Here is a 27,202-nt window from a genome sequence, read left to right as displayed (position 1 = left end):
CATGTTTGACAGACATGAGACAATGATAATCAGTACATAGATTCAGAATTTATGATGCTACATTTTTATTTTAACATGGTTGGCAGTGATTGGACAAAAGCAGCTTTACAGAAAATCAGCTGTAATGTCGGTAACATCTCCAAAACATGAATAACCAACAATTAGATAGTTAGTTAGTTAGTTAGTTAACTTATTGGTTTTTTATTGGCATGTTCTATACTACTGTAAAATGTACAGTTTTGCTAACACTTTACAATAAGGCTGTATATGTTAATATTAGTTAATCCATTAGGTATCACAAACTAATAATGACAAATTATATTTTTCAACATTTAGTAATCTTGGTTATTGTCAATTTATTTAGGTAGTCCATAATGCATTAACTAACTTTAACGTGCACACCTTTTTATTGTTAAAATGTATTATTATATATAGAAATTAATATGAACCAAGATTAATAAATGCTGTATAAGTATTTTTAATGTTTAACCTTTTGTTAACAACCTTATTTTCAAGGGTTACCATTGATGTTTTGAAACGGTTCATTGAAATGAATTGTTTGAAAGAACTGATTCACTAAAGAGAGTCGGACATGCCAAAACTAGTGAACGGGCCAAAGGGATTGTTCTGGCTTGTCAAAGCCATCGTTTCCCACAGATTCTGCAATCCAACCTCAGGGAAGGCATGCCTACACACACACACACACATATGCGCACACACACACACACGATATCTCCTTTCTCCCTCTTATCTGCAGAACTATAATTAAGTACTTGGTTTACAAAGTAAAAGCCCTGCAGGCACGATCTCTCTCTCTCTCTCTCTCTCTCTCTCTCCAGGTGTTCTCTATACACAACTGTGCCACCTGCAAACACAGGTGTGTGTGTGTGTGTGTGTGTGTGTGTGTGTGTTTGTGCCAAGAATACAGCTGCTCTCTTAGCTTGAGGCTGCCCAAAAACGGACTAAGAATTAAGAATACAACACATGTGCTGCGATAGAGAGATTTGTGGACTGTATACTTGTAACTGTTTGGCATATTAGTCTGGGATAAGAGAAAATATTTTAACATTTTATACAAAATGTGCTTCTTTTTTTTATATGATTACTAACTAAATGCCACTTGCTGTATTAAATATGCAATGTAATGAGTTCATGTGTTTGAAGCCTTTATACAGCGCAACAGTCTGGTTCCGGAAGTGAAAATCCTATTTATTTTTTCCATAGGTGAATTGATTTTTAACAATAACTTATAAACCTTTAAAGACAGACCTACCATGAGATCAGAGGTTATTAATCTATGGTATATACTTCTGTTTAATCCATCAATCTGCGTTAATTCAACTTCATTTAAAAAAAATCATGTTTATTAGCAGAATTCCTGGTGAAGAACTACACTACCCATGATCCTAAGGGTAAACAATCGACCAATCAGAGAATCACTGCAAACAAAGTGCGCCAAATGAGCTCTGTAGCGTCATGACGCACTATGAATGACGTAATCGAGTCGCTCTCCCTACACTCTCAAAATACTTGAATATTTTGCCGTCAACTTTAAATGTTTTCTTTAATTTCTTATAATCAACAGCTTAATATCAATAGTTGTACAGTTCGATCACGTCATTTGCAATGATTCATGGGATTGTAGTTCATTCTCTCATTAAAGAAGTTAAGTGCACAGTCTTGTACCTTCGATATTCAAATACTCTTTGGTTGAAATAAAAAAAAAGTATACCGTTTATATTGCTTAGTATGCAGTACGCTTCTATTCTGTTCAGTACACACACACTTTTCTGTTTCCTCTCTCTCTCATCTTGCGTATTAGATTTCTTCAGCATGGATCGGCACATAAAGGCTGAACGCAGACATTCTAAGTGCTTGCATTGTTCTCGCTGGTTTTTGTCAAGAAAGTATTCCCATTACAGCGGTGTTATCTCTGCTGTGCTTTCAACCCACTCGGATATGTAACTGAGACTTCATTCAATCAATTTCATTCAAATGGCACAAACTGAATATATATTGTACTTCCAAATCAGGCAGAAGGGATCATTTTGAAATCATCTGAGGGTTAATACTACTAATAATTGACAGATATGTTTTATTATGCCATGTATTGTACATATAGGGGCACCAAAATGTATCTGGACATTTAAGTCACACTTGCACTTAAAAATGTGTCAGTGTGGGCCTGGGTAGCTTAGTTGTAAAGACGCTGGTTACCACCCCTGGAGTTCACTAGTTCGCTAGTTCAAATCCCAGGGCGTGCTGAGTGACTCCAACCAGGTCTCCTAAGCAACCAAATTGGCCCGGTTGCTAGGGAGGGTAGAGTCACATGGGGTAACCTCCTTGTGGTCACTATAATGTGGTTCGTTCTCAGTGGGGCGTGTGGTGAGTTGAGCGTGGATGCCTCCACACGCGTTATGTATCCGTGGCAACGCGCTCAACAAGCCATGTGATAAGATGCGCGGGTTGCCGGTCTCAGACGCAGAGGCAGCTGAGATTCGTCCTCCGCCACCCGGATTGAGGTGAATCACTACGCGACCACAAGGACTTAGAGTGCATTGGGAATTGGGCATTCCACATTGGGGAGAAAAAGGGGAAAAAATCCAAAAAAACAAAACATTCAAAACAACAAAAGTGACATTCATGTGGTATTTAACATCTTTCTGGAATAATTATTTAATCAGACTGCCAAAAATTCAAACATTTTTTACACAAAATTGGATTAAAAATGCTAAATTACCATTTTTCCAAGATGATAACTGGACGCCACTTGGTGAATTAAACATGCAACATCGTGTGGTCATGTAATGTAGTATACTTCAGTTTGCTACAGTTAAATGTTACAGTTACATATATTGCATAATGCATTCTGCTTTACATTCTATTTTTAAAATAGTAGGCAGTATACATTACATACTGTGAAGTATGCAGAACACTAGTAGCATTCTTTTTGGCACCTTCTAGCAGCTTGCTTACTAATGGGCTCTGAGGGATTTGCATGAACATGCGTGACAGTTATATATTGTGTTTTAGATTCAGGAAATGAGAGTCGTTACACATACTATGTCTACTGGTTATTTGGTGGTAATTATGGCCGTGTGTGTGTGTGTGTGTGTGTGTGTGTGTGAGTGGCGTCTCTCTGCTTGGCTACAAGGTGTGGAAACTTGAGGGTAATGTTGCCAAGAGAGCATGTGACCCAGCCAAGGGCGTAGATTTGGCTTGAACACTGGGGGGGTTGCAGCGTGAAGCATTTACATGGTTCCACTGATCATGGTATAAATAATGGGGGGGGGTTACCTCCCCTCATAAATTGTAAGTGCAGACTCGCATGCACACACACACACACACACACAGAGATGTATGCACCGGTGTCAGGAAGTAAAGGGTGTCGCACAGTCGAGCGCTCAGCCTCTCTCAGAGTATACACAAAGATGCAGACTGTCTAGAAAAATCACGCTGCACGCGGAAAGTCTGCACACACTGTGCTGTGCGTGAGACTGACCAGCACGTGGAAAACCGAAGTATACATTAGTAGTATCCTTGTCTAGCTAAAAGAAGCAACGCTACTGACTTACCCACATTTTCAGTAGCGCGAGTGTTAGCGTGAGTTCAGTAGTTCAGCCGTTTTCAAAACTCTAGGTTTTTTAGTAACAAACTACAAAACCCGCTGTAGCTCGATTATAACTGCACATGTAAACATGCTGTCTGATGCACACACAGACACACACACACACACACACACACACACACACACACAGTCCATTTATTATCATACTTTCTCATCCACACACACAGTGACAAAATGACAAATAGAACTGGTTGCATACTTCTAATTTTCTTTTAAATTCTCTTTCACACACCCTCTCCACACTCGCATACAAACACACTCTGTCTGTATATCTTGTAAGAGGAGTCGAGGGTGTGTGTGTGTCAGGCTTTACTTAAGCTAATGTCTCCCAGGCGTGCAACGCGGCCAGACTCACTGGAGCCGAGAGCCGAGCGAAGGAATGCCACTACAAACACAGAGCGAGACTGATGGAGGGAGAGAGAGGAGTGGTTGGAAAGAGATTTTGGTGTGGAGGAGACTGAATGTGGATTTGGAACGGCAGTGTGTGTGTGTGTGTGTGTGTGTGTGTGTGTGTGTGTGTGTGTGTGTGTGCGTGCGCGCATTCACATCTGTTGCCCTTCTGCACTACGTCCACAGATGGAGGAAACTTCAAGCAGATGGAATTGAAGAATCGTATCGATTCAGATAGAATCTAATTTCTGCGCTCTTTATAACGTATTTTAAAGGGACAGTTCACCCAAAAATGAAAATTCTGTCATCATTCACTCACTATTGTACACACCAAACCTGTATGACTTTCTTTCTGACTCTCAGTCCTTCTCCACTCCAACACACACATCCACAGTGTTTTTCATTTAAAACAGCTCACCTTTGGCGTCTCCCAGCATCCCTCCATGCGTGGTGCAATGGCCACACACACTTTTGAGATGCGTCTCTGAGTGAAAGCATGTTTTTGTGTTAAAGCTGAGCTTTATAGATGTGTATTTACATGTAAATGAAGGTAGCTGGTGTTAACACTCATTAAGTCAAGTGGCAGCCGCAACATGCACCCTAAAGAGCCGAACTCACTGTTTGCACACTAAAGCAACATGAACAACAGGTTTTACATCACTGCTTATACATCATACTGCTTATTTTTTGCACATTCTACTAATGTAATATTTATGACTTAAAGGAATGTTCTGGGTTCAATACATGTTAAGCTCAATCAACAGCATTTATGGCATAATGCTGATTAACACAAATAAATTAATAATAATAATTCAACTCATCCCTCCTTTTCCTTAAAAAAAAGCACAAATCTGTGTTCCAGTGAGACACTTACAATGGAAGTCAATGGGGTCAACTTCTGGAGGGTTTAAAAGGCAGAAATGTGAAGATTATAATTTTATAAAAGCACTTACATTAATTATTCTGTTAAAACTTGTGTATTATTTGAGCTGTCAAGTTGCTTAAAACGTCATTTTTACAGTCATTTTATGGTTTTAAGGTTTACAGCGTTACATCGTCATGGCAACATAGTTTTAAAATTGGCTATAACTACACAGATGCGGTTAGTAAGTGATTTTATCACAGTAAAATCATGTTAACACACATATTGTTTATGTCTTGTGTCTATACTTTTGAAACAGTGAGTATTTTAATGATTACAGATTATTGACCCCATTGACTTCCATTGTAAGTGTCTCACTAGATCACAGCTTTTTTAAAGAAAGGAGGAACGAGTCCAAATTTATTTGTGTGGTAATCAACATTATGCCACAAATGCTGTCGACTGAGCTTAACTTGTATTGATCCCGGAATATTCCTTTAATTATATATTACAGTTTATGATAGGATAGTGTTATGGTTATTTTAAACAACTGTTGGTTTTCCGGGTTGTTGAAGACTATCGCACAGCTGTGATCTACAGCATCTGTAAGTCATTCACAGGTGTCTCTATGGTAACATGATCAGTGGTCGACCATTTTTTTAATATTATATATATATATATATATATATATATATATATATATATATATATATATATATATATACACTGTATGTACACACATATATTCATTTTAATGACAGCAAGTGATAGCTGCACAAAATTCACTTCTGTTAATTGGCCAATAACAGTTTTTAGCTTCTCAAAATGACCAAGTATCGGCTGATTAATCGATCTTGCCAATATATCGGTCTTTCATTAAGCATGTGTGATTCTCACAAAACTTCTCAAGATTTTTGGATTTTGAGTATTTTAATCAGTTACGCACATTTTACCCCCCAATTCTCAGAACCGCAATGTGCGAAAAATAATATTTCAATTGTAAAATATTTATGCATCAAAAACCCTCTTGGTACTGCCTTTCATTTTCATTGATCACTGAAAAAAAATAATTTTAATACAGTACAAAATTGACTGTTACTGTAATTAAAATCATCATTAAAAACAGTGAGAATAATAAGGGTAGCTTGTCTGGATACATTGTGGTAATAAGAATTGGAGGGTAAAAGTGTCCTGAAAATGTCACAATGTGAAATAAATAAATGCCATCCCAAAATAATCTTAATGGTCCTTAATGCAGGCTTCATAATATATATATATTACATCTGTGCAAAACGATGGTTACATTTCTTCAGTAGCTGGTTTTATTTTAAGTTCTATATAATTCAGACTTCGGTAATGGCACACGGTTTGAGGGATGTTTTGGGTATCAACCCCTCCTCCCGTGAATTGGTATGAACAGTGTTTAGCCTTTGAGTGCCAGAGCTGTTAGTTATGTTAATGAGCCTCTCCTGCCTCAATGGACTGAATAGAGCTTGAGTTGATTGGCCAAGAGCCACACAGTGGGCATGACCTGGGCGGTGACATCAGCCCTGCAGACTGCACTGTGAGTGAGAGAGAGAGAGAGAGAGAGAGAGAGAGAGAGAGAGAGGCGTGGAAGACTTTCTAAATCCCAAACCCCATCTGGAGTACATCTGTGCCTTGCTGGTGCTTCAGATGAACTCGGACTGTAATGCACACATATGTGAGAGAGATTGAGACACATGCCTTACATATGAGAGAGAGAGAGGCGAATGAAACGAGCTGCAGAAGAGAGTGATTTACATTGTTTGGAATAAGACGCAAACAAGAGTGGACTATCGTAGAGAGAAGGTGAGCTTTATGTGTGTTATCTATCTATCTGTCTATCTGTTTGTCTGTCTGTCTGGTTAAATGCATCGTTTTTTTAATCTTAGGGAAGTTCTGAATGCCAATTCACTTATGATTTTGTAGTATGGTACAGCTGATTTGACCACAGGGTTCCCACAGTCATTAAAGAACCTGGAAATATTAGGGAAATGTAAAAATAGTGTTTTTTACCAAACAGTGTGGGAACTGGTACCAAATTCACGTGGCAGAAGCAGCTTTAATACTGCTGAACATCGAACTGATGAGATGCCAATTGGACGAGAGAAACTTTGGTTTTCGTCCATAGCATGCAGTTTCATAAAACCACTCTGTTTTAACTCGCTGTTGACAACTTGCATTGCATTACAGCATTACACGTGTGGTTATCTTGCATGCAAGAAACACTGCAGATTTGCTCTGATGCATGGATGAAGACATGTTGGTGGATGTATAAATGGATGAAACAATGCAGGAACACATAAAAGTCTTGGGTGAATTTGATGAAAAATGTATCTTGATTGCAGACTGTGGGATCTTGGTAAATCTGAGCATAATTTGAGACCTCTTATGAAACTCTAAAGGATCCGAGAAGCAGGAGACTCCAGCAAAAGTCTCAGAATAGACTTTTAGAATAGAAAAGTCTTAATATTGTTATTGAGATATTAAAGTGATCTCATTTGTGACTTGCTCTGCACGTCTCTCTGAACTCTCATCCTGATGTTCATCTTTGAGTGTTGTTTGTTTCTGTTGGTCTGTTGAACATCACCTTTGCACAATCTACAGCTCTGACTGACACACACCAGATACACAACAGCACACTCTCATTTTGACAGCACTGTGTGTGTGTGTGTGTGTGTTTCTATTCTTTTTTTTTCTTGTGAAAACACTCCAAACTTCAAACCTCTGGACACGTAGTGTTTACTAGCAAAGAATAGAATACAGCTCGACCGATTGCAGATTTTGCCGATACTGATAACTAAGGTGGAGGAAAAGTACCGATTAATCGGCTGATTTAAAAACAAATTTTTTTTTTACTAGATTTATAGAATGATAACAAATTTCTTAGTCATTCCTCACCATAAAGAGCACAGACATTGAGGCTCCAAAATAAATAAAATCCTAAAAGCAGTTCATTGTGCAATCATAATCCCAATAATAACCAGACATTTTTTAATTTGCAACAATCCCAGTATACACCAGAGACTCTTATTTTGAAATGACGGCGACTGGGCTCTGTTACAATGCTCTATATTTAAATAATTACCAAATTAAGCCTTTTGTAGTCTTTATTAACCAGATGAAGAGTTTTGGATATATTTCAATAGATGAGGTTAATTGAGGAATAATATAAAATAAATAAGCAACTATCGGCTTGCATTTTTGTTGATAACCGATAGTTTAAAAAAGCAACTACTGGCACAGACTAATCGCTAAAACCGATATATCGGTCAACCTATTGAATAAAACACATTTTAGCTCCATTTTGATGTTTTATATGTATATATGTATTTGTTTTGTTTCTTTGGACATGCACCATAGTAGTGCTGTGGTGTTTTTGGCATTGTGGGGGTAATTTTTTGTAAGTGCATTACGTTAGTGTATCAAAATACCATGGCACTACCATCTCATACATCACTGTAGAATAGTACCGTCACAGTACTGTTCTGTAAGGTTGATTATAACACACACACACATCATACAGCAGCTGTTGAGTAATGCTGAAGCCAGGAAGTTCTAGATTGCCCTGCCAAACCAATGCTTACTGTTGTCATGTCATTAAGGCGCCAACTGATCCCACCAATTAGCCCTGAAACAACCGTTTTACTGTTGCATTTGACGGCGGTGTGTGTGCGGCCGGCGCTCAAACAAACCATTGTCTCTCGACGCCCACCGACTCGCCGTTAAAACCTTTGACCTCCTGCGTGGCCGGGTTTGAAAGCCCGCTGGACATCAGAGCGCACATGTGAAGTCGTAGCACAGGGTGGGTGGCGTTCAATGACCCTGAACAGCACTTTGTGGCCCTCACTGCTCACCGGAGGCCCCCGAGGGCCCTCAAATAGTCCAGATAGAGTCGTTTTAAGGGCCCCACAATTAGCAAAGACCTAACAGGGCTTGACCCAACAACCATTAGGGCCTGTTGTTGTGGATGAAAGAGTGAAAAAAATAATAATAGTGGCAGTACCACAGCACAGTATCAAAGAGTATTATCATGGTACTTTAATATATCTTACGGTACAGAAACTCTTGCAATATTGCATGGTATTTACAAAGTACTTCCGAGACTTATCACGTCCAAAAAAATACCAAGGTACTGTTTGTTACTCCTATGTTTTTGGACAGGTACTATGGTAGTATCTCATTCTTTAGAGGTACTGTCTAGAATTTAAAATAATACAGTGGAGTACCATCACGGGAGTGTCAAAAAAACACAGTAGTACTATTTTACTTTTTTATGAGTGTATTGCAATTGTTTTACAAGGTATATTTTAGTATGCATGGGTCAACTTCTCCACTTAATACTGATATAATTTGTCAGTATTGTGGTATTAGCGCACTAAACTGGCAAGTTTAACGTTTAAAGATCTAGTTCACATAACTGACAGCATGTTAGCATACATCTGGACTTGAATATCACATGCACACATTTAACATGAGGCATATGTCATGATACAGCTGGTATATGGATAGATTTGGCTACTAAACTGGATAGAAACAAGATTGGAGACATCAGTTATATTAGACCTTCTCTCTCTGTGTGTGTGTGTGTGTGTGTGTGTGTGTGTGTGTGCGTAAGAGAGAGAGAAAGAGAGAGTAGCCATAAGATAAACATTTTACATTTCAACAGGCTTTTATCAAGTGACAGCTTCATATCTGGGTTTTAGAATGAAGCTGAAACAGCCAATCAGAACAGCGGCTGTGTTGAGTGATTGATTTGCCAGCCAATCAATTAGTCCCACAGAGGTCAGAAGGGCAGCAATTCAATGAGCTCATATTGCTGTTAATGAACCAAAGGGCAACGTTCACTTTAGTCACGACACACAAACCGGATATCGCAAGTAAAACTCTTTTCTGTTAGTCGTGCAGCATGCTTTCCGTGTTAATTTTTCTTGAATTCCATGTTGTATGTTTATTTATGTTCATTTATATGTGTATACACTTTATTTTAGGGGTCCACAAAAATGCACTAGTTAAGCATGAATAAGACTGTAGAGTTTAAGCCTATCTTAGCCATTATTTAAAACATTAAACGTCTTATTTGTGTGTTGAAAGTTATGTAATTAATTCTCTATTTCTGAGATCCATCATAAAGTTTATTAAACAATATTTAGCCAGTGAATAAGGCCAATCAGTATTGGCTTTACAAAACTGTTACTAATAAATTACAAAAATCTTCTTTTAAAGACAACTTGACCCCTGTTCTAAAGTAAAAAAGAAATTAATAATTGGTATCGGTTTGTTTTGCATTATTAGGTGACATTCAAGTGTATTTAAATAGATTAAGACAGTAACGATGACTAATTAGTATTGTTTTTATTTATAAATTGCCATAATTTTGTGTTAAAGACAACTTGACCCCCTGTTGTACTTGTTTGTTTTGCACTTATTAGGTGGTAGTTTATTGAACTGTATTAAAACAGTAATTATTAGTACAATATTGTTACTAATGAACTGCTATAATGAAATAATTTCATTTAATGAAATGAATCTTAAAATAAAGTCAATTTGATTAATTTGTTATTATTTCTTGACACTTATTAGGTGTTTACAGTATTTGCAGTAAACTAAATAAAAAGTTCAGTTTTATTTTTATGAGTGCTTTCAGTAGATTAAATTTTTTAATCGCGATTAATCTCATATATTTGTAGTTAATCGCGATTAATATTAATATATATACACTTCTTTTCCTGTCAAAATGGATTTATTTCTATTTTAGGAAAGAGAGCAAAACAATATGTAACAATATGACGGTTTATTAACATTTTCCAAACAAAGCCTTCTACAGTATAAAGATAGAAATGCACTAAAATAGCACCAATTCAAGAAACGTTAAACGTTTCCCAAAGTCTTAAGTGGGAGTTTGACTTATTGAAAGTACTAGTGCCCACATAGGTTGCATATTCATTGCAATGGGCATTAAATCTCTTAAACTCTCATTCTCCACAATATTAATCAGCCGGTAGACTGTGACTATCCGCTTTCCTACAGAAACCATGAAGCTGCTTTCATGATTCGCGTCAGAGCGTCAACGCCAGCGTTAAACGGCACTTTGAACTCCACGCTTGCAGACAAAAACGTCTTATTCTGCGTTTTGGTGATAGTTAAGACTTAACGTGCTTCTGTGGTAATTAAAATGCACCTTACTGTACATAGGTCCCATCTAGGCTTTCTTGTATGTCAAATAGTGTTAAGAGTTCCTTTCTCCATCTCCAAGCACTGTTGTGTGTGTTTGTGGTGTGTCTGTCAGTGTAACGTCTCTGGGCGGACACATTACAAAGGTTCCGCCCTCCCAAGAAGTGTTGGTTAATGCTGTATTTAAATAAAAAAAATAATGTTATCCCCTTTTCTGCCCAATTTGGAATGCCCAATTCCCACTACTTTGCTCAACTCAATCCTGGGTGGTGGAGGACAAGTCTCAGTTGCCTCCGCTTCGGAGACCGTCAATCCGCGCATTTTATCATGTGACTCATTGTGCATGACAGCGCGGAGACTCACAGCATGTGGAGGCTCATGCTACTCTCCGCGATCCACGCACAACTTACCATGCGCCCCATTGAGAGTGAGAACCACTAATCACGACCACGAGGAGGTTGCCCCATGTGACTCTACCCTCCCTAGCAACCGGGCCAATTTGGTTGCTTAGGAGACCTGGCTGGAGTCACTCAGCACACCCTGGATTCGAACTCGTGACTCCAGGGGTGATAGTCATCGTCAATACTCGCTGTGCTACCCAGGCCCCCAAGGTTAATGCTGTACTAACGGTAAAGGTGTTAATCGTGATTAGGAAAAATTAACGCATTAAACATTTCAAATTAATCGCATGCGTTAACACATTAACGCTTATTTTTATTGAAACATTAGCAAATTTTTTAGTTAAAGATTTGAAAGGCCAATAATGTTTAGTAATGAGCATTAATTGCATTGCTTTCTACATAAAAATAAGACGTTCAATAAGTTGTAAATTATCTCTACAATCAGTTAATTATTAATTACTGCTAATTTAACTACAGTTAAAAACTATTTATTCAAATGAAAATATAATCTGTTTTCATCAAAACATTGATTAAATGTCAAATTGTCAATAATATCATCGCAAATTTATGGACTTCTGTGAAATTCTGCATTTTACTCTTTTAATTGGATTTTTATGACTGTTTGTTTTCCGCATAGGGCATTAAATATTAATGTCAACAGCATATCATTGACTTTATTTTGCTTAAAATTTGTAAATGTGTGTCTTGAGTGTGTGTGAATGTGTTAACCCAAAAACAAGCTGCTGTGAACTAAATACAATCCAATATATATGCAACTACATTCATAAACAGGCTGCAGGGGCGGAGAGCTTAAAAGGATATTTATTTATTTATTTATTTATTTTTTACAAGAAGACAGCACTAATTGACACTAATTAAGATTATAATTTTTATTTTGTAATTATATTAGAATTTTTTTTAATAGTAACTAAGACCATAAATGTGAAGTTGAAATAAAATACTTTTGTGAAATTTATTAAAAAAAAGGACTATTCTGTATCTAAAACTAAGAAAAATGACCATCTAATTCATAAAAAAAAAAAAATATATATATATATATATATATATATATATATATATATATATATATTATTATTATTATTATTATTATTATTCATCCAGTTTTTATAACTTGAAATTCATATAACCTCAAAGAGACTGCATTAAATATTTGTACTTCAGTACTACTGGTTGAACAACCCATATAGGTGCACCCTTAAAAAAAAGAAAAAAAGCACACGTTTAATTGCATAAAATAATTTAGTAACCTAATCTTTCCCAAAATAAAAGAAAATATTAATTTATTGATTTTATTAAAGTTTTATTAATTAAATTCTGTTAAACATTACACAATTCAATCTGATGGAATTTTATGAAATTGAAATGCATAAATCATTTCAGAAATATAGGCTAAATATTTTTTTGACTATAGATGAATATGCCCACATTGTCTCAAAGTCCTAAAATGATCTTGAAATAGTAATTAATTGCATGTGTTTAAGCTTATTCTGTTTTTATAACCTCTAAAGATGATGTCTAAATCCTGCAATAATAAAAGAATTTCTAACTCATAACCGCCCTGAGAGAGATTTGAAGATTCATGGTCCGTATCAGCAAGTTTGGCAGCTTACTGAATTGAGAGCCAGACTAAAAATAAAGATAATATGAGTGATATTGATGATCACCAGATCAGGACGTGCTTTCTAATTGGAAAGGCGAGAGGATTTTACATGCAACATGTGCAGTGTATATTGGCCAGACTGCAGCGGTGTTATTTGTTCAGTTGCCAGTGTGTGCGAGGCTTCAACCTGTTGCTCAGACACACACACACACACACACACACACACACACATGCACTTGCATGCACTGCGAGAGCAACAGATGTTTGTGTATTGTCAGTGTGTGTATGGACTGATCGGCACCAGGTGCAGCCATTGTTTTGTTTCCCCCTCCTGTCAATCTCTTATTTTCCATCTCTTTATCTTCTCTCTTCACGTTTCCTTCCTATTTCCCTCCCAAGAGGAACAATTTATTGCTCAGAGGTTGCTCTTTCGTTGCTCAGGAGATTTAAAGGCATAGTTCACAATGCTATCGAATTAAGTTGCAATGCTGTGTAATAGAAACAGTCAAGATATGCTAAAGAGATCTCATTTATGATTTTGTTTTTTTATAGGTGTTTGGTAAATAAAAACATCTAAAAAGCAGGAAACTTCCATTTGTTCTCCAATGAGTCTCATTGCTGTCTAGGAGAAGCAATTGAGCTATTAATGAGATCTCATTTGTATTTTGTATATGCCAACCTGTGGTGTCATGTTATCGAGGTAACCCCATATTGTGTCATATAAAGTTTCTCTTTTATTGCTCAGTTATGTTTCATTTAAGAATCAACTATTTTTTTGTGTCAACTGTCTCAAACGTTTCTCCCACAATTTCTTAAGAAACATAAAAATCTGTTGACATGCATTAAAAGAGCTTGACTCCACATTTTGATTGTAGACTTTGGTATCTTGGCAAATCCAGTTAGTGACATTGTTGAGATCTCTTCTGAAACTTTAGAGAGGACAAATGTGATATTACTGTTTTTCTTTAGCCAATGTCTCCATTTGCTCTCCATCGAGTCTCGTTGCTGTCTAGGAGAAACAGTTGCGATATTAAAGAGATTTTTTTATTCATTATTTTTTTACACCATACGTCAGATTTTGACATCATGTTATCAAGGTAACCTCGTATTGTGCCATACCAGAGGTTTCTCTTTCATTGCTCATTTATGTTTCATTTCAGTATCAACTTTGTCTCAGATGTTTCTCAGAAAATATCTTGGGGAAATATACAAATCAACATTAATGAGACTGTTGTTTGCATTCAGTAATAGTAAAGAGCTTTAAATATTTGAGTTCATATTAAGATCTCTGACTTCTGATTGCAGACTTTGGGATCTTGGCAAATCTGAGCACAGTTTGAGACATTGTTGAGATTTCTTCTGAAACTCTAGAGAAGACAAATGTGAGATTACAGTTTATTTCTGTGGAGAAACATCTGAGAAGCAGTGAATGTCTACATTTACTTTCCAGTGAATCTCATCGCTATCTAGGAGAAACAATAGAGATATTAAAGAGATCTCATTCAGATCTGGGGTTTTTTTTTCTCTCTCTCTCTTTTGTTCAACTTTTGGTGTCATTTCATTGAGGTAACCCCATATTGTGCCACACCAGAAGTTTCTCTTTTACAGTTCAGCTGTGTTTCATTAAGTATCAACTTTGTGAGGGGCCTGGGTATCTCAGCGAGTATTGACGCTGACTTTCACACTTGGAGTCACGGGTTTGAATCCAGGGCGTGCTGAGTGACTCCAGTCAGGTCTCCTAAGCAACCAAATTGGCCCGGTTGATAGGGAGGGTAGAGTCACATGGGGTAACCTCCTTGTGGTCACTATAATGTGGTTCGCTCTCGGTGGGGCGCGTGGTGAGTTGTGCGTGGATGCCGCGAAGAATAGCATGAAGCCTCCACACGCGCTACATCTCCGCGGTAACGCACTCAACAAGCCATGTGATAAGATGCGCGGATTGACGGTCTCAGACGCGAAGGAAACTGAGATTCGTCCTCCACCGCCCGGATTGAGGTGAGTCACTACGCCACCACGATTGGGAATTGGGCATTCCAAATTGGGGAGAAAAATCAGGGGAAGAAAGTATCTACTTTGTCTCAAATGTTTCTCCTAAAGCTTCTTGGGAAATTGACATAAATGGGACTATTGTTGACATACAGTTAGACTAAAGAGCTTTCAAATGAGAAATATATTTGTCTTTTGATTTCACACTTCAAAATCAAAATCAAATCGCTTTATTGTCACACAGCCATATACACAAGTGCAATGGTGTGTGAAATTCTTGGGTGCACTTAGGTGTCTTGGCAAGTCTTTGCACAGTATGAGATGTTTTTGAGATCTCGTCTTAAATTTAGAAGGAGGCACGTGTGAGATTACAGTTTTTCTGAAGCGAAAAATCTGTGAAGCAGTGAAATTCTCCATTTGATCTCCAGTGAATCTTGTTTCTATTCAGGAAGAACAATTGAGATTTTAAAGAGATATAATTCAGATCAGTATTTTTCAATATGTCAACTTTTGCCGTCATTTTATCGAGGTATCTTTTGAGACATTGTTAAGATCTCTTCTGAAACTCTAAAGGAGACATCAGGAGAAACATTTCACATGATGGTTCACTTCAGGAGATCACCATTTGCTCTCCTTTGAATCTCATTGCTGTCTAGGAGAAATAATTGAGATATATTAATGAGGTCTCATTAGTGATTTTTCTTTTCTGTGAGCCTCTCTCTCACTCTGTTAGGGGATTTGGACACAGGTGACTGTTGGAGACTCCAGCTGTCTGTTTGCACCCCCATCAGCTCCATATGGTGTTAGAACAGAAGGAGAAACATGGAGACGAGGGGGTTGGGAAATAGAAACACACACAATGATCTGATAGCTTAACCCTTTTGTATCCGTCTTTTCCACCCCCCATGTGGGTTTGTTTTGCCATTCTGTGGCCAGAGGCGGTACACAGCTTTCAAAGCTTTTGTTTTGCAGTCTTTAAATGATTTCTAAACACTCAGTCTGGCTACATTGAAGCACTTTTAATGGAAATTCATATATATTATTTTAAACAAAGACAGGCCGGGCTTTTAAATAAGGGGAGTTAAACCGGTCACATGAGTTTAGTTATATTCTTAGAGTCAGCGTATGCATTGAGATCCAGATCAGCCCTGTTCTTTTGTATTTTTATAATATTTCCCCTAGGATAACAGTTCTTTAATGCTTCTTTGCAGCACCAAAGTTCTTGCTATTACATTATAGATTTTTTTTCAGATCAGTGTATTGGTTTCTGTGTTCTTTAACCCTTGTGCGACCTTCGGGACATTTGTTTCTTTTTCATTTTTGTTTTTTCGATCATTTTGGCTGTGTTAATGCCAACGGCATAAATTTCGCAAGGGTGTGTATTTTTGGAGAATTTTGATATTTCAACCTCAGTTCCTATAATACATCTATAATACACTGCGTACACAAAATAGTTACACTCAGGACCTTCAGGACAAAAATGTCCCCATTGAAACCCATTAAAACTGCAATATTTGATCCCAGTGCCATTAAAGCATAAGATCATGAATTCTATGGAGCCCTGGCTTCAAAACTTACATTTTTTATATTTTCCACCAGATGGCGCCATTTTTCTCATGTTTAGCCTATGGAGCAAATACATGCTTTTCCCCTATTTTCAGTTTGCTGTATTATAGAGCACTGCAGGACAAGTGAATAAATGATGCAGATAAAATTGTGTGTGTGTGTTGGTATGGATGTCAGAGAGTGTTTTGTATGTGTGTATTGAGAAATGTGTGTGTGTGTGTGTGTGTGTGTGTGTGTGTGTATGTAAAAAACAACAGTGGCATTATGTAAACAAACTGGCATTTAAAGGGTTAAAATCCTGACAATTAATGAATATTTGGTAGTTATGATCAGGACTGAAAAAATAAACTCATTGAAAGTGGAAAATAATATTAATATATAATATTATTATGGCAGTTTTTTGACGTGGACATTTTTGTCCTTGAAGGACATCTTGAGTAACTTTTCTTATTGACGCACAAGGGTTAAAGCAGCAGTGCATCAAAAAGTTCTTTGTGGAGCTTAAGGGGCTGTTCACACCAAATACATTTTTCTATCCGTCTGTATTTCAGTTGTTTAAAACATGCATGAGATGGATGTCTTTGACCGTTGCACCGCATCTCGCAGTTTTTTCAGCATCTTGTGCATGAGCACCACGTTTTTAGACTTTAACTTAAAAAAAACGGGTCCCGAGACTAGGGATGGGCTTTTCGAGTCTTTTTGTAGTCGAGTATTCTAACACCTATAAAAACGAGTAATCGATTACTTGAAATTTAGAATTTTCTGAAGTTCAACCTTTGAAACTATACATATTCAACAACATCTAGATGTAAAAATGCCAAATACTTTTTTTTTTTCACTCTCACATAGAAAGAAACATCCATAACAAGTCTTCTGAAGCGATTCAAGCGCTTTAAATAAAAACAGAATTAGTTTTTGGTCAACTACTCTGTTATTAAAATCATTGCAAGATTTTTGTGGCAAGATTTAGGTGAGAGAGGCACTTTCATTGTTGCCCATGGCAGGTGAAGGCATAAAGTTAAGTCAAACTGCAATACTCAAGTAATGTTTTTACTAGTCGAATATTTAAAGCTGAATGAGTATTCGATTAATCGATTACTCATGCACATCCCTACCCGAGACACCTGCATTCTGTTCCATTCATTGTGCTCCGTCTAGCTTTTCGAGATGCAAGGACGTGTTCGGTGTGAACGGCCCCTAAAAAGTTCCCTTGTGGCATTTCAGCAGCAAAGCATTAGCCTATGTAGTTCTAAATGGGACCTTTGTTTTTAAGATATAAGCTAAGATGTATAATGTTGCCAGGTGTGGCTTGATTGTTAAATATACATAAAAACACTTTGCAATCAAGAATGCAAACAAATATTCCAGATTAAGGAGGACTAAATGTAAACTTTTAAGAAAAGCCTATTTGGGTCATTCATTAGTCTGGATTTTGGGAACATGTATTTGTCATTATTAATGGTGGATATAGTACTGTTTGCATTAAAATATTTTTGGCCCTGTTTGCAATATAATATGGTGCTGTTATTACAATAAAATGTATCCTTGTTCTTAAAAAGGCACTCGTTAGAATCAAGGACAAGAAAGGTGATTTGTGGTATTCTTTTATTATTTCATGCCTTCAAATTCAAATGTAACAGCTCTTGAAAATCATACAGGACAGAATTTCCGGTATACCTTCTGCTGTTACATTTGTAGTTGTGGACAACATTTAACTTAATATCCCATTTTGATGTATACATTGATTCTTAGCAAGCAAGATTAGGCTGTAAATGTGAGGAGACAGATGGTTGTGTGTGCAGAGTTTATAAGATGTGTAATTTGATCATAATGTATTGACAGTGATGTTTAATAGCTGCTGATTCATTTCATGGCACTGCATAGACTCGAATGCCTAGGTTAAGTCTCTCAGACGGTATTGTAACAGGTGGTGGTCAGGGGAAGCCACACATTTGCTGTTAGCGAATCAATATTGATCTGTAAAGATAGTTTAGAGCTGTGCTAACTAACCAATCTGAACCGCACCTGTGTGTTTATATGGAGATAAAAACGTGTTGAATATTGTGTGCTCGTCTCCCAAATGTGAAGCCTCAGGTGGAAGGCAAGAATGTTTTTATGGATCTCGGCCAGATTAATTGACTTACAGTAAAACAGAGACCCTCCACCTGTCTGAAATGACAAACAAGTCATAAAAAAATAAGTAAAGACTGGACTCGACAGGCTGAAGCATCTACAGTTTGAAAAATAGAGGAAAACTTGATTTTTTTGAAAGTTATGAATCGCACGCATAATGTTTTGAGGTTGATCTTTTTTTATGGCCAATACAAATGGCCGATATAATGTTATATATATATATATATATATATATATATATATATATATATATATATATATATATATATACAGTATACTGTATATCAACATTATATCGGCCATTTGTATTGGCCATAAAAAAAAGATCAGCCTCAAAACATTATGCATATACACGACTTTTCAATGATAAATAATGATATAATTTATATTATATACATGATAAATAACACAATATAAAGTATATAACCATTTGATAATTTAATGAAATACAATATACAATATATGATAAATATAAAGTATGTATAGACAACTTTTATATTGTAAATTATATGATATAGTTATTGTTATATAAATGCTAAATAACACAATATATGCATGACAATATGATAATTTATTGATACACAATTTATATTATATTCATTTGATATACTGATATATATATATATATATATATATATATATATATATATATATATATATATATATATATATATATGATAAATTAATAATACAAAATATATTTAATATATTTATGATAGATGACTTTTCAATTATTAATAATGATATTATATAAATATAATTATAATTATATAATTATATATATAATATATAATTATAATTATTTAAATATAAATTATATAAATGCTAAATAACACAATATATATGATATGATTTAATGAAACACAATATATGATGTAAAAGATAAATATATAAATATGACTTTTCAATGATAAATAATGATAAATGAAATAATTAATATTATGATATAAATAACACTATTATATAATATAATATTTAATGATACCCTAAATGACTCAAATGATATGAACACTTATTTCACTCAGTATTGACTTAACTAAAGCTTACATTTTCTTTATCCATTGCCAAGGCAGTTGGCAGATTTAGAAATGGACTTATGTTTTATCGGCCAATCGGACACGGTCATGGATAATCTCAAAATCGCCAAATACCAGACGATTTACAATATCAGTCTGCCAGTCATGTTTTGTTTTTAAAAACAAAGCAGAAATCGGCATGAGATATTGTGTGCTACGGGGATTTTTGCCACAGTTAGGGCGTGTCATTTGGCATGATGCCTTGAAACTTGGCATATTAATAATTATATTGATGTGCGGCCACTAGTGTGCAATGTGCATATAATATTTTATGACTTCAAATGTGGCTCATCCAATTAGATTTTAGAGCCAAAACTATAATGTCCATACAAAGTTTCATTTTGGTCTTGTTAGTGAAACAGCAGAAAGTTTATCTCGGCTCTACAGGTTGAATCTGTTGGTTATGCTGTCGTTCTCCACAGGTTCAATCAGAATAATCTTCAGTAACAAAGGTGGATACAGGAGGGTTTTGTGTACAAAATGGCTCAATTTCCCTTTAATTCTCTCTGTCTGTTCCGTGTTTCTACTTCCTGCGTTCTGGAAGGAAACAGGTGTACATGAGAGAAAAACGATGCCACTTGATTTTTGCAGTCAGGCATTAAGAGGGCCAGCCTTAGGATTCAGAGCAGGGCTCAGGTGCGCTCCAAAACCACAAGATTTGTGTGTGTGCGTCTGTGAAAGTGTGTCGCACCTGTGACTGCAGCCGTTTCATTCAGTGGGTTTAAATGGTTTTATTCTGCCCTTTTGTTTGTGTTGCACAATACAGTCAATCTCTATTGTTTACAGGTGAATCTCACCAACACGGTCAAGAACATATATGTCATATTTCACCCCAGAATGAAAAGGAAAAAATAAGAACTTACATTTTGCTTAAAAAATTAAGTCTATTTTTACAAACCCAATTCCAAAAAAGGTGGGACAGTATGAAAAATGCTAATAAAAACAAAAAGGAGTGATTAATAAATTATATTCACCCTTTGCTATATTGAAAGCTCTACAACCACACATTATATGATGTTTTACCTTGTGAATTTCACTCTACAGTGCACAATATAGTTAAAAGATTCCAGGAATCTGGTCAAATCTCGGTGCGTAAAGGACAAGACGAAAACCACTTCTGAATGCGTGTGATCTCTGATTCCTCAGATGTCACTGTCTTAAAAAACATCATTAATCTGTAATGGATATCATGAACATGGGCTTGGGATTACTTTAGTAAACTTTTGTTAGTCAACACCACTCGCTGCTGCATCCACAGATGCAAGTTAAGACTTTACTATGTAAAGGAGAAGCCATACATCAACACTGTCCAGAAGCGCTGCCGACTTCTCTGGGCTCAGTCTCATCTTAGATGGAAAGTACAACAGTGGAACCATGCTTTTTGGTCCGATGTGTCCAGATTTCAAATAGTTTTTGAAAAACACAGCTGTTGTGTTATCCGGGCCAAAGAGGAAAAGGACCATCCAAGCTGTTATTAGCGTCAGGTCCAAAAGCCAGTGTCTGTATGAGCCAGGGGTATGTCAGTGCCCATGGCATGGGTAACTCGCACATCTGTGATATCACCATTAATGCATTTTGGAGTCTTTTCCAGGGACGTCCCGGCATTTTCAGCAGGACAATTACACATACCACATACTGCCCAGATTACAAGTGCATGACTGTGTAAGCAGAGAGTGCGGGTGCTAGATTGGCCTGCCTGCAGTCCTGACCATCTCCAATTGAGAATGTGTGGCACATTATGAAGCGTACAATAAAGCAACGAAGACCCTGTACAACTGCGCAGCTGAAGACCTACATAATGGATGAATGGGGGAATATTCCACTTTCTAAACTTAACAAACTTGTGTCTTCAGTGCCTAAATGCTTAATAAGTGCTATTAGAAGAAATGGTGATGTTTCACAGTGTTTCACATTCGACTGTCCCAACTTTTTTGGAGTGTGTTACAATCATCTGATTTGCAATTACTATAAAAAAAAAAAAAAAACAATGAAGAGAATTGTTTTCTAAATAATTAATAGTTAGCAAAAAAAAAAAAAAAAAAAAAATGTCAGTGCAGAAAATTATTGTTTAATTTTGGGGCGAAAATAACATTAAAAAAAGAAATTATATTTTGCTTAATTTTTTTTAAATTGTAAAGTACAATTGTAAGTATACATAATGGTAACATTTATTATTCAGAATATAATTTAATTCAGTTTTTAATAGATAAACCATGGTGTCCAGGCAGGATGTTTTTTTATTACTGTATTGCAATAATGAGAATTATTTATTTATTTATTTTTTGCATTGCAATAATGTAAATTTATTTCAGAGTAATATGCTTAATTGTTAGCAGAACAATGGCAGTGCGGACAAATAAATTGTCCTAAAAAAAGGCTTTTCTTCATGCAAAATTTTATAACATTCCATTTAATATGAAACAGAAATATGAGTGACATTCACACTCAACTCTTCTCCTAAGTGGTGTAGTCGCTAAATGCGTCGTCTTTTTATCACGACTACAATGAACCATTCGAATAGAGCGCTATAACAATCCCATTAAAACCCGCCTTACTTTTCATTGTTAAGTGAAGAGCGTCATTTAAAAACTATACAGAGTAATCTCTCATGGAGAAACACATTTACTGCATTAGTTTCCCATGAATAAACATTAAACAAAACACGCTTTTCACCAGGAAAAGCTGTCCGTCGATGAAAAGTCGTCTGCTAAGAAGCGTTTCATGACCTTTGACAACTTGATCTGTGTGGGTCTATTAGCCGCCTTTGTAAAAGCATTTTCTCTGGTCTGATATACTCAAAATGAGGCTGATAGCTCCTCTCGCGGTTCTTTTAGAACAAAAGCGCCTCTGATCTACGACTTCTGGGCCTGGTGGTCCATTCACAGGCAGAAAGTATGCGTTTAGCCCTTGGCGGCTTTTGTAAAGGCTAGTTAGCGAGCGTGAAATGGCCCGATTCTCCATTCTTAAGCGGTCTCAATGATGACCCATTCTTCCACAGGACAAAACCTGCTTCATTTGCACGTCAGCTGTCGGGACTCCATGGTTCTTCAACATCTGGTGTGTCCGACCAAAAGTAGATGATTGGTTTAAAGAAAAGGTGTGTACGTTTGGTCACTGAAAATGTGGCGGGGATGAGGGTTAAGATTAGGGCTCGCTCTGGAGTAGATTGCCTGAAAATTTATGCTGGTTTTGGTGTTTTGGCTCAATTGGATTGTCTAGCATCCTTTAAACTTCAACTGCATATCAATACATCAGTTGCATTTCAATGCATATGCCTGTTAATTGTTTTGCTGAAGACACAAAGGGCACATTTGTGTGCCTGAAATATTCAAATTCAATTGATTGCATTGGTGCATTATTCTTTATGAATGTTCGAAGAAGTGTTAAGAATGCTAAGACTTCGTATAAGATATTTTGAGGAATCTCTGAGACACTCTGAGTAAATAATATATATGTGCATTTATTATTATTTAAAATACTATGCTTTTTAGATTTATGGCCAGAGTTTTATGTGTTATGGAAATGAGAAAATGCTCCAGAAAATGTTTTTAAAATGTGGTAAAATGTTCAAATATGTCTTCATTACACTGCTTACAATGATTTCAGACTTTCCATTTCACGTTCCAAAAGAAAAACTAAATCATTAACGTAAAAAAAAAATTACGTGTGATCTGAATGAAATCAGTAATTCATGAGAATTACCCAAATCTCATTCACTTCATATGATAATGAGATGATAATTAGCCTGAAAATGTATGCCGATTTTGGAGTTTCAGATCAATCTCCCGTTAAACATGAATTGAATATTAATGCACAGTTGCATTTCAATGCATTGGCCTGTTAATTGATTTGTTAGAGCCACAATGACGACATTTGAGTGCTTGAAATACTCAAATTCAATTGGTTTTATTGGCACTTCTTGTGGAATGTTTGAGAAAAAAAAAAGACACGTTATAAAAACATCTTTGTTTCGATCAGTTTTACTTGAATCAAATGTATTATTTATTTATTTTTTTAAATTAATTTTTTCTCATCAGTATTACATGAAAGTGGTTGAAAATGTGGTTTTTGCACCACTTTGATTTCACTTAAAAATGTAGCAATTCAACTTTTTAGTTTAAATTAAAAGTTTTCAGTTTAGGGGGCCTGGGTAGATCAGCGAGTATTGACGCTGACTATCACCCCTGGAGTCGCGAGTTTGAATCCAGGGCGTGCTGAGTGACTCCAGCCGGGTCTCCTAAGCAACCAAATTGGCCCGGTTGCTAGGGAGGGTAGAGTCACATGGGGTAACCTCCTCGTGGTCACTATAATGTGGTTCGTTCTCGGTGGGACGCGTGGTGAGTTGAGCGTGGTTGCCGCGGTGGATGGCGAGAAGCCTCCACACGCGCTATGTCTCCGTGGCAACGCGCTCAACAAGCCATGTGATAAGATGCGCGGGTTGACGGTCTCAGACGCGGAGGCAACTGGGATCCATCCTCCGCCACCCGGATTGAGGCGAGTCACTACGCCACCACAAGGACTTAAAAGTGCATAGGGAATTGGGCATTCCAAAATGGACATTTGAACTAAAACAGCTTACCAAGTGAATCAGAATCCAATCAGAATCCAATAGAAAGTCGAAAGCTTGTGAATCTGTATCGTTACCCAGCCCTGCAGTGCAAGATGGTTATAGTTAAGGAATTATTATTTTTTCAGTAGAATGAGTTCATAGGCCTTTTCTCTTTATCTGTTGCTTGCGGCGAGTTTATTTCAGACTAGATGAGATCAGAGATTCTCATGTCATGATTATGCCGCAGTTTATTCGTTTTGAATGAAACTCAGTAAATGGAAAAAACAAAAGTGCTCGTGGTTACAGAGAGAATCCGTGATGTGATAATCTGAAGCTCATTCTCTCTGCTTCTCGTTTTCAGTCAGTGGAGAGAAGAAGGTTCCTGCCATGCCCGGTTCGCCAGTGGATGGAAAGACTCATTCCAGACCAAACGTCTCCGCGATGCCCCCTCTACCCTCAGTCAACCCTAGCGGACCTCGACCTGCGGCGTTCTCCACTACTGCATGTGAGTGTCTCTCTCACACAAACACGCACACATACACATATGATGGTTTCACCATATAAGGGAGGAAAGACACAACGGTTTGTATGTGCTAAACCCAAAATGCAAACCTAACCCTTAAAAAGATAAAACTCTCATTAAAAGCTGAAATGCTTGAAAACAGAAATGTTGATATACATTGTTTGAAATAATCTTTTATTATAATTTCTTAAAAAAATAAAAATAAAAAAAAGCAGTGAAACCATTTTATTTTTATTATTGCAAATATTATTATTATTAGTTTTAAATTTAATTAATATTTTAAAAACATTCCTTTAGACCCTCATGACTGTGTGAAAAGTTGTTTTTTTTTATTTAATACAAGATATTTTGACATTTTTATAAAAAGGCAAATTTTGTTCAGGTCAAATGGAGTAACGCTAAGATATTCGTGACTCAAAAATCTGAAATAAATATTTTTTTACCTTTAAAAATTAACGATTCATTTGTGTAGACACTCATGTATATAAAGGTGCAAGGAAAGTATTTTGATACCTTTTTACTGGATGGTTACACCACATGACCTTTTTCATCAAGTCATGAAACCTTTTTTATTTCATAGAAAATAAGAGTGTATTTTTTACAGTTTTTTCTTTCTTTCTATTTTTAAAAAATGTATTAAACCAACATGGAAACACAGATTACATTTCTGACAACATGGCACATGTGTTTAAACAACCCGATCTCATGAGAAGTCATACAAATTCGTACAAGTTGTCTAAATCCTATGAAATTGTACAAGTTATTTTGTATGAATTGGTATGAATTCTAGACGAGCAAATACCCGGATGTGTAATGCAGAAGTAAGCGAAAATTCTGCATGTCAGACTTTGTGTACATGCTTATTAATTTGATGCCCTTAACCAAACTCCTTATTTACACTGAACCATAGAGTGATTTGAAGTGTAAAGAGGATGTGCTGTATGATGGAAGTAGAAGAAGAGGAGGGAGTCACCTGACCTCTTGGTGTAACCTCAATCTCTATTTCTCCAGTGACCAATGGGATGAATCATTCCCCGCCCACCCTCAATGCCATTCCCTCGCCACCTCAACGCTACAGCAATGGGCCGTCATCGTCATCTTCCTCCTCGCTGGCCAATCAGCAGCTTCCGGCGACCTGTGGCGCTCGACAGCTGAGCAAACTCAAGCGCTTTCTCACCACGCTACAGCAGTTTGGCAACGACATCTCACCTGAGATCGGAGAGAGCGTCCGGAACCTCGTGCTCGCTTTGGTGGTACGTCTGTCAAACTGTTACATGTGTGTTACATGCAAGCACAGATGTGTAGTTTGAGTTGAGTTAACTCACTATCTCTCTCATGCAGAATTCGACAGTTACCATAGAAGAGTTTCATTCCAGACTGCAAGAGGCGACAAACTTCCCCTTGAGACCGTTCGTCATACCGTTCTTGAAGGTAATTGACCAGTAAAGGAAAGATTCTGTCATTTACTCACTCTAATGTACTCTAATGTACAGTATTACTTTTTTCATCTATGGAACATCAAATAAGACATTTTGAAGAATTTTAGAGCTGCTCTTTTCCATAGAAATCTAATATATCTTTTGGTAATTTATGACAGTGTGTTTCTGAAGCAAGTCTTCCTTTCTCACGGCAGAGCATTTTTGAGACTTCTCGGAAGTGTGAAACATGACTATAAAGCGTTGCAGATTTTTTTAACGGGATCTGTTCAACATATGGAGTTAGACACAGATTAACAGAGTTGTCTGAAATATTTGCCTGTGAGGTGCAAAATACAAGAACAGAAATGACCATTTTAAAGCACTTTTATCTTTTGGTACCATGTTTAATACATTAAATACACTGAATGTTTAAGATGATACATTTACGTGCTGAGTGACTCCAGCCTGGTCTCCTAAGCAACCAAATTGGCCCGGTTGCTAGGGAGGGTAGAGTCACATGGGGTAACCTCCTTATGGTCGCTATAATGTGGTTCTCGCTCTCGGTGGGGCGTGTGGTGAGTTGTGCGTGGATGCTGCGGAGAATAGCGTGAAGCCTCCACACACACTATGTCTCCACGGTAACACGCTCAACAAGCCACGTGATAAGATGCATGGATTGACGGTCTCAGACGTGGAGGCACCTCAGATTCGTCCTCCGCCACCCGGATTGAGGCGAGTCACTACGCCACCACGAGGACCTAGAGCACATTGGGAATTGGGCATTCCAAATTGATACATTTAATTACCAATACTAAATTAATTTGTGATACCTGATTCAAGAGTGAAATGATCTT

General features: G+C 36.8%; 1 protein-coding gene across 2 annotated transcripts in view; it reads left to right on the top strand.

Annotated features, from left to right (window-relative positions):
- LOC127449561 (protein CBFA2T2-like) overlaps window positions 1-27,202 on the top strand; it is a 56,362-nt gene that overhangs the window by 12,340 nt on the left and 16,820 nt on the right. The window contains exons 1-4 of one of the 2 annotated variants that reach the window (XM_051713076.1): window positions 6,531-6,710; window positions 24,769-24,912; window positions 25,942-26,183; window positions 26,272-26,361. In XM_051713076.1, coding sequence (XP_051569036.1) covers window positions 24,795-24,912; window positions 25,942-26,183; window positions 26,272-26,361 — 450 coding nt within the window. In that variant the 5' untranslated portion in view covers window positions 6,531-6,710; window positions 24,769-24,794. Of the gene's footprint in view, window positions 1-6,530; window positions 6,711-24,768; window positions 24,913-25,941; window positions 26,184-26,271; window positions 26,362-27,202 lie in introns of those variants that run through there. The other variant, XM_051713075.1, reaches the window with a different exon arrangement.

Source organism: Myxocyprinus asiaticus, chromosome 12 (genome assembly GCF_019703515.2).
Source record: "Myxocyprinus asiaticus isolate MX2 ecotype Aquarium Trade chromosome 12, UBuf_Myxa_2, whole genome shotgun sequence".
Lineage (NCBI taxonomy): Eukaryota > Metazoa > Chordata > Actinopteri > Cypriniformes > Catostomidae > Myxocyprinus > Myxocyprinus asiaticus.
The sequence above is the reverse complement of the archived record's forward strand: the minus strand, read 5'-3'. Positions and strand labels throughout refer to the sequence as shown.